Here is a 13,453-nt window from a genome sequence, read left to right as displayed (position 1 = left end):
AATGCATCTGTAGCATATTTTCAACAGAATGGAGTCAAATCAAGACTCATGTACATACCATATTTCCTTTTACATATCTCTTCAAGTTTCCTCTGTCTTCAACCACGGCAACTGAAAAATCAGCTTCTCAGAATGTCTCTTCTGTTATGGATGCTCCCTGCAGGTTTAACCTGCATCTTTCCATGCTGTGAGACACTGGGCTCTAGGAACAACATGACTTTTGCCCTTTGATGTCTAAGAAACTGTGATTATACACAGATGACTTACACAACGTTGGTGCCCTATGTATTTCACATGGTGTAGAGACTTACGGGCCATTGCTCTCCCTGTTGAATAGTAGCCATATAACATGGAGAATAAAGCTTTTTTTTGCAGTGATATAAACACTGAACATTGGCAATGTTTCTTTTTATAGTGGAGCATATTGTTGTCACAACACTTAACAGGCAGTGGCTGGTTGGTGTATCTCTCTGAGTTCAAGGTATTTTGGTCTCCACAGTGAGAGTCAAGCCAACCTGAGCTATGTAGTAAGACTCTGTCTCAAAAAATCAGAAAACCTGAAAAGTTGATCACACACTTCTAATGAACCCTAATATAACCTATTGGTTCATCAGCTGGATTTGTGAAGAGTCTTGACAGAAATAAAGCTTTCTGTCACTGGTGTCTCATCTTGTGAGTACACATTGTTTATATATCTTCAGGAAAAGTTTATATAATATCCCCAAACCATCCCAAGGGTTTGGTCTGGTTGAAGGAATGAATAATAACTATAAAGATGGTCTGAGAGAAAAAGATCATCCAGCTCTGAGCTTTTATAGGTGAAGGTGCAGACTCAGGAAACAAACAGGTTCATCTTGTGTTCGGTCCTAGTTCCTTTGATTGGGACCAACCAGGCAGATATAGATGTGTACAATGGAGACGATGTGCATGAAGAGATCATAACCAGATTTCAGCTGTAGTGCCAGCACAGAGGCAGTTGAGGGAATAGGATGAGTTTTAGAACTGTGTGAAATTCAAGTGGTTATGTCTCAGAAACCAAAACTAAAGAACCACAGAGTCAGAAACCACATATTGTGGAGCCCAACCCACTACAGATCTGGGAAAAAATAGTCAGATGCCCCAGACGAGTTCCTCTTTCTCAGAGCCTGATAATATGACAGCCTCATGACACAAAGAAGAATCCAGACTGCCTAGGCCATGTACTTTGTGTCTGTTCATTTGGCAAGAACAAACTTGCAGCAACTAAAGGATGCCATGACCCCCACACTCACAGCCCTGATGTATCTTGGTGAGATGTAAAGACTGTGAGGGAGAATTTTTGTGTGACAGGAAATCTACCTCACAACCATTCTGTGGAACATCAGGATGTCTCTCAGCTCAGAAGTCATTTGAAAGTGGAGGAGCTGCTCAGGTTTCAGTGCAAACACTCACAGGTATCTCTCTTTCAGGATTGATCCTGGGATCTGGGAACCCAGTACTGTCAGGTGAGTGTCTTCTTAGCTGTCGCATATTAAACATATTTGATGGGGAGTACAGGTCACTCTTGAAAGAAGAAGATGGAGAACAGCAGGTGTGGGCTGATGCTGGGGATGCCTTAAACATTCTTATTCTGACCACTGGTATCTAAAGGATATATCCTTGAACACAGCTGCTGATATTTTCAGGGGCCTTCTCTAAACCCACAATCAAGGTGGTACCAAGCAATGTGGTGACCATTGGGCAACAGGTGACCATCTTCTGTGAAGGGTCCTTTCATGCTAAAGAATACCGTCTCCACAAAGAAGGAAGTTCAGATTACCTGATACCAACAACCCTTCTAGAAACTGAAAACAAAGCCAAGTTCTCTATCTCACCAATTCAATGGAATCATGCAGGTCAATACTGGTGTTCCTATAAAACCCCAACTAACATGTTACGACAAAGTGACATCATGGAGCTGGTGGTGACAGGTGAGAAGACTTTACCTATACTGCAGGATCTTCCTTGAGAAAAGGACTATGTTCACTGGGGACTTCCTTTCTTAAATCTGAGAAGAGGGTAACAATGCTTCCCATGTGAGTTCACTTAACAGGCTTCCTCATCTCTCTTAGGAGTTATCCTTGGTGAAGTCATGCTGTCTGTCCTCCCCAGCTATGTTGTGACTTCAGGGGGAAATGTGACCCTTCAGTGTGCATCGCAAGTTACATATGATAGGTTTATTCTAATGAAAGAAGATGAGAAATTCTCCACTGTGGTGCCCGCATGGCAAACATACCCTGCACTATGGCGAGCCCTTTTCACAGTGGGTCCTGTGACCTCTAACCAAAGGTGGAGGTTCACATGCTATGGATATTACTTGAGAAACTCCCAGATGTGGTCAAGGCCCAGTAACTACTTAGAACTCCTGGTCCCAGGTAAGGAAGCCATTGCTTTCCCTTGAATGATTTTACATCTGATACAGGATTCCAGAGAAGGATGTGATGTGTAGTGGATGATTGAGAGCCAGGGATACTGAACCCAATGTGTGATACAGCTGGATGTAAGGTGCAGAAATTAGGGTTGATGTTAACAGTGGAACCCAAGAGTTTTGGGAAATGTGTCCCTGTGTTATTGTAGATCAGCTTAAGTGTCATTTGCAAATTTGACCTTCTTTGATCAACTTTCCTGACAGACATACCTCGTATTCTACTTTCTTACAGGGACCCATCACAAACCCATACTCTGGGCTCAACCAGGTTCCATAACAACCTCAGGGAGTCCTGTGACCATCTGGTGTGAGGGGGACCACAAAACCCAAACATATAAGCTATATAGAGAGGGAAGCCTAGAATCCTGGGACAGACAGCTCCAAATGGACCACAATAAAGCAAAACTCAGCATCCCATCTGTGACCCATCTGAATGCAGGGCGATATTCCTGCTACTCTTACACCTCTGCTAGGTGGTCAGAACCCAGTGACACCCTGGAGCTGGTGGTTACAGGTGAGAGTGCTCTCAGGAGTCTAAGATCCAGATGTTATTGTCAAGGAAATACTGATCCAACAGTATCTTCTACCACAGACCAACTATGGAGGACAATGTTGATTGTTTCTGCTGGTTCAATATTTCATGTGTATCTTTCCTAGGAGTCTATGAAAACCCCACCATTTCTTCCCTACAAAGCCCTGTTGTAAACTTAGGAGTGTTTGTGAACATCTCATGTACCTCAAATCAGACATTTAACTGGTTCATTTTAAGAACCGATGATCAGAAAATCTACAGATCCGTTGGCTTACATGACCCATACATTATGGCGACTCTGGCCAGGTTCCAAGTGGGTCCAATAACTTCTGGACAACGTTGGAGATTCAGCTGCTATGGCTATTCTGAAGATAATCCTCAGGTGTGGTCAGAAGCCAGTGACCCATTGGAGTTCCTGGTCTCAGGTGAGGGACCTGAAGTGTCTCTGTGAAATAACATTGCACTTGACACAGGTTTTCAGTAGAGTCTCTGGTATGTGATGTGTCCTAGGACCAAATGGTCCAGAGCCAATAGACACAGTATGCAGGCTGTGGTTGTTATAATTCAGTAAAGTGTGTGTGGGGTATGTGATAATGAGAATGAAATTTGGGATGTTCAGGTGAGTGAAGGGTCTTCCTATGACATTACCAATTCTTTGGCAACTCAGGGGAAAAGTAAAGAGTCAGCACAGTTTAGTTGATCTTTACTGTAAAACTGTGCAAAGTCCTACATCTTACTCACCTGTTTCCTTGCAGGGAACCTCCAGAAACCCACCTTGTGGGCTGAGCCAGGTTCTGTGATCCAGTCAGGGAATTCTGTGACCATTTGGTGTGAGGGGACCATGGAAACCAACATATATTTCCTGTATAAAGAAGGAAACCCATTATCCTGGCCCAGACAAATTCCAAAGCAGCCTGGTAATAAGGCCATGTTCTTCATAGCATCCATGGAAAAGCATAATGCAGGGCAATATCACTGTTACTGTTACAATTCTGGTGGGTCGTCACAGCGCAGTGACACACTGGAGCTGATGGTGACAGGTGAGAGGACACTTCCAAATCCCCGAGAACTTCCTTTGAAAGGTGTATGTTCACTGTGGTGTCTCTTCCTCAAATCCCAGTAGAGCCAGACAATGTTTACCACATATTTCACCTCATAGGCTTCCTAGTCCCTTCTAGGAGTTTACCCCAGCAAAGTTACCCTGTCAGCCATTCCCAGGCCTGTGGTGTCCTCAGGAAGGCAGGTGACCCTTCAGTGTGACTCACATCAGGCATAAAAAAAGTTCATGCTAACTTAAATGAAAGAAGAAGAGAAACTCTCCAGGACTGCATATATAGAATACATACTCAAGGTCATCCCTGACCCAGTTCATATTGGGTCCTGTGACCCACAACTTGAGATGGAGGTTCACATGCTATGGCTATTACTTGAATAGCTCCCACCTGTGCTCAGTGCCAAGTAATCAGGTAGAACTCTTTGTCTTAGGTAAGAAAGCCCTAGCCTTTCATTCAAATGATATCACTACGGAAACAGGATCCCAGGCAAAGACTTGATGTGTGGTAGGTGAGTGATCCTAGGCTTCTGCACCTATTGTTACAGAATGTGTAATATAGCTGGACCTGTGTGAAAAACCTAGGTAGATAATAACTGGATATCAAGAGTCCAGAGAAATGTGAGATCCTTGTGTGTCCTTCTGCTATTGTATATCAGTTTAAATGTGATCTGCTACTGTGACTTCTGTGCAGCAGTCCTAAGATATGTACATCTTCCTGTACTTTGTAGGTCCCATCAAAAACTTACCATCTGGGCTCATTCAGGCTCTGTGATCCCCTCAGGGAGTCCTGCAAACGTATGGTGTGTGGGGACCCCAGGGACCTATGTGATACATAAACAGAGAATCCGAGAATCTGGGACAGAAGGATCCAAATAGAGCACAATAAAGTAAATCACACCATCCTTTTTTTTTGACAAGCCTGAATGCAGAACCGTACAACTGTTACTCTTACGACTTTCTAGATAGACAGAGCTAAGTCACAACCTGTGCTGGTGGTGACAGGTGACAATTCAGTAAGGTTCATAATCCTTTTCTTTTTCTCCAGGAAATACTGTTCCAAAGTTGTTCACCCACAGTCCATCTGCTGAGGGCAATGGAAGCTTTTTTCTCATTTGACAGTGTGTCTCTTCTTTTCATAGATGTACACCATGGCAAACCTACTCTTTCAGCCTTTCCCAGTCCTGTGGTGACCTCAAAAGTTAATGTGACTCTCCAATGTGTCTCCTCAAAAAAATATGATTGGTTCATTGTGACTGGGAAAGATTTGAAGTTCTTCAGGTCCCAGAAGGCACAGTTCATACACACTGGGAAGTCCCAGGCTCTGTTCCCTGACATTTCTGTGGCATCTAGCAAGAAGGGGCCCTTTACATGTTATGGATACAATGCAAGTACTCCACATGTGTGGTCAGAGGCCAGTAACCATCTGGAGATATATATTTCAGGTGAGGAAATATTGTCTTTTATTGAACTGTATTTTGATACCTGTTATTTCTCATATCATCTGTGCAATCTGCTTAAAGAGAATGTCTCTAGAACCCACTTCTGCAATAGTCCTTTCCTATTTGCTGCTGGGATGGTGACTTCGTGTAGGGGTGTTGTAGAAAGCTAGGGAAGAGTATCAAGGATCCTTCCTTCAAGTTTATAATGTTTAGCTCCAGTGTAGAAAACTAGATGGGAGGCCAGATACCTTGAGATTAATTCATAACAACATACTTTCTTCTAGGTGACCTGGAACAGGTAAACTGACTGCAATATAGTTTCATGTTGCATGGCTATCAGTTTGAAGGATAGTTAATATAAATACACAGCATGGCCATTCACTTAGTAGAACCTCTTGCATCTATCAAAAAGACTAGTAGGAAACTTCTTCAGAAGGGAGAGGGTTCATCCAGATCTGCATGAAGTTATGTGATGCGAGTATTCTACATGTACAGAAAGGAACATATGAAGTAGGGCCAGAGTTTTAGCTCAGTTGGTAGAATCATTTTCTAGCACGCAGGAGGCCCTGGCACTAAATATATTGTGAACCATGACTGGTACTTGTAACTGCACTCAGAAAGTGGAAGCAGGAGGATCAGAAATTCAAAGTCATCCTAGGTAACATTGAGTTGAAGGCCAGTCTGGGCTAGGTAAGATGCTATCCCCCAAAAAAGAAGGAGAAAAGATTATAGACAGGAAGAAAGGAAAAAATTAGAAAATGAATGGCAGACAGACAAAAAAAAAAGAGAGAAACAAGGAAGAGATTGAAAAAGTGCGAGAGAAACAAAGTAAGAAATTAAATTAAGAAATTTGGACTTGCCAGGCATGGTGATGCACACCTTTAATTCCAAGACTCAAGAAACAGATGCAGACAGATCTCTGTGAATTCAAGCACAGCCTTGTCTACCTAGCAAGTTTCAGGACAGCCAAGACTATAAAAGATTTTTGTCTCAAACAAACAAATGAAAAACTAAGAAGCTTAGACTATTTTATAAAATCTTTTGTATGAATATCTACAGTAAAATCAGCATAAATAAAATTTCCAGTTCATTTCTTTTTAATTTTTTTACATTTATTTTAATTTTAAAAGTAATTTCACACAAAAGAACTGTATTTGCATTATTTATACCCCTTCATCTCTTCTTCCAGTTCCTTCTATTTATCCTTTGCTCTCTCTCAAATTCATGACCTTTTCATTAATCTTGCTATATGTATGTACATATAAATACATTATATATATATATATATATATATATATATATATATATATATATGATGTGACATTTAGTTTTGCTCAAAAGTGTAAGAATTTAGGGCTCACCAATTTGAATTGGATAACTCCCTAGGGGCTCATCCATGGAAAAGACTGGATTTTCCTCTCACAGCAGCTGTCACTTGTCTGTAGCTTCCTCAGCTAAGTGTGGGACCTTACATTTCACCTACCCACATTGGCATGTCAACTAGTGTTATCATGACAGTTTTGTTTAGACAAATACATACACATATATACATATACAAAAAACTCATGGGTAAGACTCCTTGACATAGAAGACACTATCTTACATCAGATGTTCTGGTCTTCTGCTTCTTGTATTTCTGAACTCTCATGAAATATTTCCTGAGCTGTAGCTATAGGGGTTGTATTGTAACTGTATCAGTTAGAGATGGGTACATCATTCTTAGTTGTTCTCTGTGTTTTGACTAGTTGTAGATATCTGTGATGGTTTCCACATCCTGTATAAGAGAGATAGAGGGAGGGGGGAGAGAGGGAGAAGAGAGAGAAAGAGAGGGGGAGCGAAGAGAGAGGGAGAGAGGAGAAAAGAGAGGAGGAGAGAGAAAGAGAGAGATAAAGAGAAAGAGAGAAACAGATGAGAGAGAGAGAGAGAGAGAGAGAGAGAGAGAGAGGAAGAAGGAGGAGGAGGAACATTTGAGAGAGGGCCTAACTGTGTAGCCCTGGTTGGCCTGAAACCCACTATGTAGATCAGGCTGGCCTCTACCTCACAGAAATCTGTTTGCCCCTGCCTCCAAAGTTCTGGGATTAAAGGCATGGGCCACCACACCTGCCTTGGCTTATCTATCTTTAAATGTCATTTCTGTTAAAATAATGGTGTAGGTGAAGGAGGAAGGAAGAAAATAAAAACATTGGACCTAGGAGAAACACTTAGGTTTCTAGTATTTTACACAATCTACGTTTTTCTTTTGGTTCTTTCTGAGATCAGCTCCTTAGGCCATCACCAAACACATCAATCCCAAGACAGGTAAGTAAAGAGAATTTTTAGCCATAGGACCCAATACAGAAGATTAAGCCCTGTCCAAGGGAAGCAATATTCTGGGCTGATTCCATCTCCCCTGACCTCTGTGACCTCTTTTTCTGTAACCTCTAGTCTCACAGCCCCAAGATTACACAGTGGAGAATCTCATCAGGATGGGGGTGTCAGTCTTGGTTCTTGTGCTTCTTGGCATTCTGCTGTTTGAAGCTCAGTACAGTCAAAGACAGACCCAACATAGGGCTGGGAGAGAAAGCAGTGTTTCTTTCATGGTGGCAGAGTCCTGTGAATAAATCCAAGGATCTCAGGTGATTCTGCAAGAAAAATCTGGGGCTATAGTTAGTGGGGAAGCATTTTCAGAGATCATTCAGGGAGGAAATGTGATTTGAGTGTAGGAAACACCTGGGTACTGTGGTGAAAAGGTTTTCTATAGCCAATCATCTTGTTTTCTCTTCACCTTGATGTATACTTTAGCCGATGATGCCTTTTCTTCTCCTGCCTCCAATAATGGGGAAGGCACAATCCTGTCTTATCAGTCAGGTTTGGGTCCTAATCTTGTGTATCTTCTGCCTTCCCCCTTTTCCTTTATTATATGCTACCATATTCCCACTTGCATCTTGAGTCTTCATCTTCTCTATTGAAAAGAAAGAAGCTGGCTGAGATTGCAAAAATAATGTTCAAGAATCAGATTCCAAAATGATCCTAATGTAAACAATAGAATCCTAATATAACAATGTTCCGGCATTGTCTCTTGAACCCTCAGCTTTTACTACATGTTATTTATGTAGTTTTCTTGACATAGAAGACTTACAATGAACATATTTGCATTTCAAGGACCTCTCTGGTGGAGGAGCTATTGACATGGCTATAAAAATATCATTTTTAAAAATAATAATTAAAGAAGAAGTCATGAATTCTGGAGGGAGTTTGAAGAGGCATGGGAAGAATTGGAGAAAAAAGAGGAGCAGAAATGATATAAATACAGTACTCATATAATAAAATCAGGAAAAATTAAATAACCTTTCCCACACATCCTGGTGTGCATGAGTTTCCCTAACTACAGTTCATAAGCACATCACAAGCACATCCATGACCCCTGTGGAATGTCATTTATATGTAGAGTTTAGAACTGAGATATAAAACCAATACAATTTTTTAAAGATTTATTTTAGTTATATGAATACACTGTAGATGTTAGATACACTGGGAGAGGACAACAGAGCCCATTACAGATGGTTATGAGCCATCATGTGGTTGCTGGGAATTGAACTCAGGACCTCTGAAAGAGCACTCAGTGCTCTTAACCTCTGAGCCATCTCTCCAGCCGAGATAGTAAATTTTTTGTAGATTTACTTATTTATATTATGTGTGTGAGGACACTGTTGCTGTCTTTAGACACACCAGAAGAGGGCATCTGATCAGATGTTTGTGAGCCACCATGTGGTTGCTGGGAATTTAACTCAAAACCTCTGGAAGAGCAGTCAGTACTCTTAACTGCTAAGCCATCTCTTCAGCCTGAAACCGATAAATTTTTTAAATTTAAAATTTCAGTGTTTACCACATGCATTTATAGAAGCAGCTGGTATGTAAATGAATCAAAAATCTTGAACCATTTTGCTGTCAATTTTGATCAGTTCAATGAAGACATTTTTGAAAAATGATTAATTTTTGTGTTATCTGCAATGCCACTTACAATTCTTTCTAATATGTTGGACTTTAACTTACTTCCTGGCCTTACTGCAATAATTAGGGCTTTACATAGGAACCTAAACATTCTACGAAAAGAAGAGATATTGCTGTCTTCTTTCTGATTTAAAATTTGACTTATGAGACTTCTAGGTTTTCACTGTTATATAGAATGTTAAATTTGATCTAGTATATTATCTTATTTAGATGGAAAATTTATCTGTTCCTATTATCTGTGATTGCTAATTATGAATGTGCATGTGAAAACCACAAAGGCTATTTCTTTATCTACATGAATGCCTTCATCATTCATGTTTCTAGTTTTATTCCTTGTTAATGTAATGGATAGTATCAATTACATTATGAGTGCCCCAGACTTCCAAGGTCGTGTAAATGCCTTGTTCATGTTGGACACATTGGAGCAAAGTTGATAATACATCTATGTCACTAACATTAAAATATATTCTCACACATGAGATTCTCATCATGTATAAGGTGCATGCTGACTGCTGTAACACCCTGTCCTAGTTAACATTTTATTTCTGTGATAAGGCATCAGGACCAAAAGCATTGAGTGGGAGGGAAATGTTATTTAATCTTACATATCTCAGGTCACTGTCCACTCTGAAAGGAAGGCAGGAACTAAAGCAGGGCAGAACCGGAGGCTGGAACTGAAGCAAAACTCTTGGAGGAGTAATAATCCCTGGCTACATTTTTCCCTATGTAGACTTGCCTAACAGCCATTAATAACAATCACATCACAGATTAATACTATTTTGTCTGTAAATAGTGACAAATTGACTTATTTTTCGCCAATTTGTATTCCCTTGATCTCCTTTTGTTGTCTTATTGCTCTAGCTAAAATTTTGAGTACTATGTTGACTAGATACATGGAGAGTGGGCACCCTTGTCTTGTCCCTGATGTTAGTCAGATTGCATCAAGTATATCTCCATTTAATTTGGTACTGGCTGTTGGTTTGCTGTTTACTGCTTTTATTATGCTTAAGTATGAGCCTTAAATTCCTGGTCTATCCAACACTTTTAACATGAAGTGGTGTTGTATTTTGCCAAATGCTTTTTCATCATTTAATGAGATGATCATGTGATATTTTTCTTTGAGTTTGTTTATATAGTGGATTACTTTAATGGATCTTCATATAGTGAACCAACCTTGCATCCCTGGGATGAAGCCTACTTAATTGTGGTGAATGATGGCTTTGATGTGTTCTTGGATTCGGTTTGTGAGAATTTTGTTGCATATTTTTGCATTAATATTCATAAGTAAAATTGGTCTGAAGTTCTCTCTTTTGTGTGGTTTATGTATTAGAGTAATTGTGGCTTCATAGAAGGAATTAGGTAGTGTACCTTCTGTTTCTATTTTGTACAATAGTTTGAGGAGTGTTGGTATTAGCTCTTCTTTGAAGGTCTGATAGAATTCTGCACTAAAGCCTTCTGACCATGGGCTTTTTTTGTTTGGGAGACTTTTAATGACTGCTTCTATTTCTTTAGGGGTTGTGAGACTGTTTAGATGGTTTACCTGATCCTGCTTTAACTCTGGCACCTGGTATCTGTCTAGAAAATTGTCCATTTCATCCAGATTTTCCAGTTTGGTTGAATATAGGCTTTTGTAGTAGGATGTGATGATTTTTAAAATTTTCTTGGTTTCTGTTATTATGTCTCCCTTTTTATTTCTGATTTTATTAATTTGGATACTGTCTCTGTGCCCTCTGGTTAGTCTGGCTAAGGGTTTATTTTTCTTGTTGATTTTTTCAAAGAACCAGAACAAGGTTTTGTTGATTGTTTGTAAAGTTCTTTTTGTTTCTATTTGATTGTTTTCAGCTCCGAGTTTGATTATTTCCTGCCATATATTCCTCTTGGGTGTATTTTGCTTATTTTCCTTCTAGAGCTTTTAGGTGTGCTGTCAAGCTGCTAGTGTATGCTCTTTCCAGTTTTTTTCTTTGTAGGCACTTAGAGCTATGAGTTTTCCTCTTAGCACTGGTTTCATTATGTTCCATAAGTTTTGGTATGATGTGCCTTCATTTCATTAAATTCTAAAAAGTCTTTAATTTCTTTCTTTCTTTTTTCCTTGTTCAAGTTATCATTGAGTGTTCTTCAGCTTCCCTGTGTATATGGGCTTTTAATTCTTTTTGTTATTATTGAAGCCCATCCTTAGTCCATAGTGATCTGATAGTATGCAGGGAATTATTTCAATCTTTTTGTAATGGTTGAGGCTTGTTTTGTGACTGATTATATGGTCATTTTTGGAGAAGGTACTGTCAGGTGCTGAGAAGAAGGTACATTCTTTTGTTTTATGGTGAAAAGTTCTGTAGATATCTACTAAATCCATTTGGTTCACAATCTCTATTAGTTTCACTGTGTCTCTGTTCAGTTTCTGTTTCAATAACCTGTTCATTGGTGAGAGTGGGGTCTTGCACTATTATTGTGTGTGGTTCAACGTGTGTTTTGAGCTACAATAAAGTTTTTTTTAAATGAACTGGGCACCTTTGCATTTGGGGTATAGATGCTCAGTATTGAGACTTTCTCTTGGTGGATTTTTTCTTTGATGAATATCAAGTGTTCTTACCCATCTCACTTGATAACTTTTGGTTGAATTCTATTTTATTGGATACATTTTGTCTAGAAATTTCCTCCATGAAAGAAATTAACCAATTTAATTGAATTTTGTATCAGACAAATTCTTAGGCAGAATAAACATAGATAAATTTTCCAAATATCATAGTGTTGGTCTCTATCCCAGTTACAGCTAAACTTCTTGATTCCCTCTGACACTTTTGAAAGTCAGGTTCTTTTTTCTGACTTGGTCCCAGAACTGCTTTCTAGGTCACACTAATGTGGCATATTAAGTTTGCTCATGAAATCCACCTTATTATCCAGCCCAATGTCTCAGAGTCTTCCACATTTCTCTAAACTTCAGTATGGCCAGGTTCTTCACAACAAGAGCCAACTCTCTGATACCAGCTTCTCTGTTACTTTTCTGTTGCTCCAACAAGACACCTTGACTGAGGCAACTTGTAGGAGAGTTTAATTTCATTTATGGTTCCAAAGGGTTAGTTCACATAATGACAGGGCACGGATCGTAGACAGCCATGGTAGCTGGAGCAGGATGCTAAGAGCTCCCTCTTGAAACACACAAACACACACACACACACACACACACACACACACACACACACAAACGGCAAGTGGAAATGAAAATGGCTCAATTCTTTAAACATTCAAAGTCCACATCAAGTTGTTGGGAACCAGACCTACCCAAGGTTTTTTCAGAGGCTCAGATGAAAGGACAAAGGAAATATTAGCTTTGTGTCCTTATCCAGGTGCAGACTTGGCAATGCTGGTCTGGGGTTGCAGCCAAGAGTCAAAGTTGTATTTGATAAATGGGACCTCATGAAACTGCAAAGTTTTGTAAGGCAAATAGCACTGTTAGTAGGACAAATTGGCAATCCACAAATTGGAAAAGGATCTTCACCAACCCTACATCTGACAAAAGATTAATGTCCAAAATTTATAAAGAACGCAAGAGGTTAGACATGAACAACTCAAAGGACCCAATTAAAAATAGGGTATAGTTCTAAACTGAGAATTCTCAACAAAAAAATCTAGAATGCCATGACACACTTAAAGACATTTTCAAAGTGCTTAGTCATCAGGGAAATGCAAATCAAAACAACACTCAGATTCTACCCCACACCAGTCAGAATGGCTAAGTTCAGGTGATAGCAGATGCTGGCAAGGATGTGGGAAAAGAGAAACACTCCTCCATTGCTACTGGGATTGTAAAATGGTACAACCACTTTGAAAATCAATCTGGTAGTTCCTGAGAAAATTGACAGTAGTTCTACCTGAAGACCCAGATATCCCACTACTGGGTATATACCCAAGAGATGCTCCAACATTTCACAAAGACATTTGCTCAACTATGTTCATAGCACCTTTTTAGAAATAGCCAGAAACTGTGAACAACCTAG

The 13,453-nt window shown here is 39.8% G+C and overlaps 1 protein-coding gene across 3 annotated transcripts in view; it reads left to right on the top strand.

Moving 5' to 3' along the window:
* The first annotated feature begins 1,148 nt into the window (after nucleotides 1-1,148).
* The window catches only part of LOC143440862 (leukocyte immunoglobulin-like receptor subfamily A member 6), a 35,116-nt gene continuing 22,811 nt past the window's right edge, over nucleotides 1,149-13,453 (top strand). For 2 of the 3 annotated variants that reach the window (XM_076927739.1, XM_076927738.1), the window contains exons 1-8: nucleotides 1,149-1,288; nucleotides 1,449-1,484; nucleotides 1,665-1,949; nucleotides 2,091-2,393; nucleotides 2,679-2,960; nucleotides 3,104-3,403; nucleotides 3,734-4,018; nucleotides 5,172-5,474. In XM_076927739.1, coding sequence (XP_076783854.1) covers nucleotides 1,198-1,288; nucleotides 1,449-1,484; nucleotides 1,665-1,949; nucleotides 2,091-2,393; nucleotides 2,679-2,960; nucleotides 3,104-3,403; nucleotides 3,734-4,018; nucleotides 5,172-5,474 — 1,885 coding nt within the window. In that variant the 5' untranslated portion in view covers nucleotides 1,149-1,197. The remainder of the gene's footprint in view (nucleotides 1,289-1,448; nucleotides 1,485-1,664; nucleotides 1,950-2,090; nucleotides 2,394-2,678; nucleotides 2,961-3,103; nucleotides 3,404-3,733; nucleotides 4,019-5,171; nucleotides 5,475-13,453) is intronic. The other variant, XM_076927740.1, reaches the window with a different exon arrangement.

The sequence above is a fragment of the Arvicanthis niloticus genome, chromosome 30, assembly GCF_011762505.2.
Source record: "Arvicanthis niloticus isolate mArvNil1 chromosome 30, mArvNil1.pat.X, whole genome shotgun sequence".
Classification (NCBI taxonomy): domain Eukaryota; kingdom Metazoa; phylum Chordata; class Mammalia; order Rodentia; family Muridae; genus Arvicanthis; species Arvicanthis niloticus.
The sequence above is the reverse complement of the archived record's forward strand: the minus strand, read 5'-3'. Positions and strand labels throughout refer to the sequence as shown.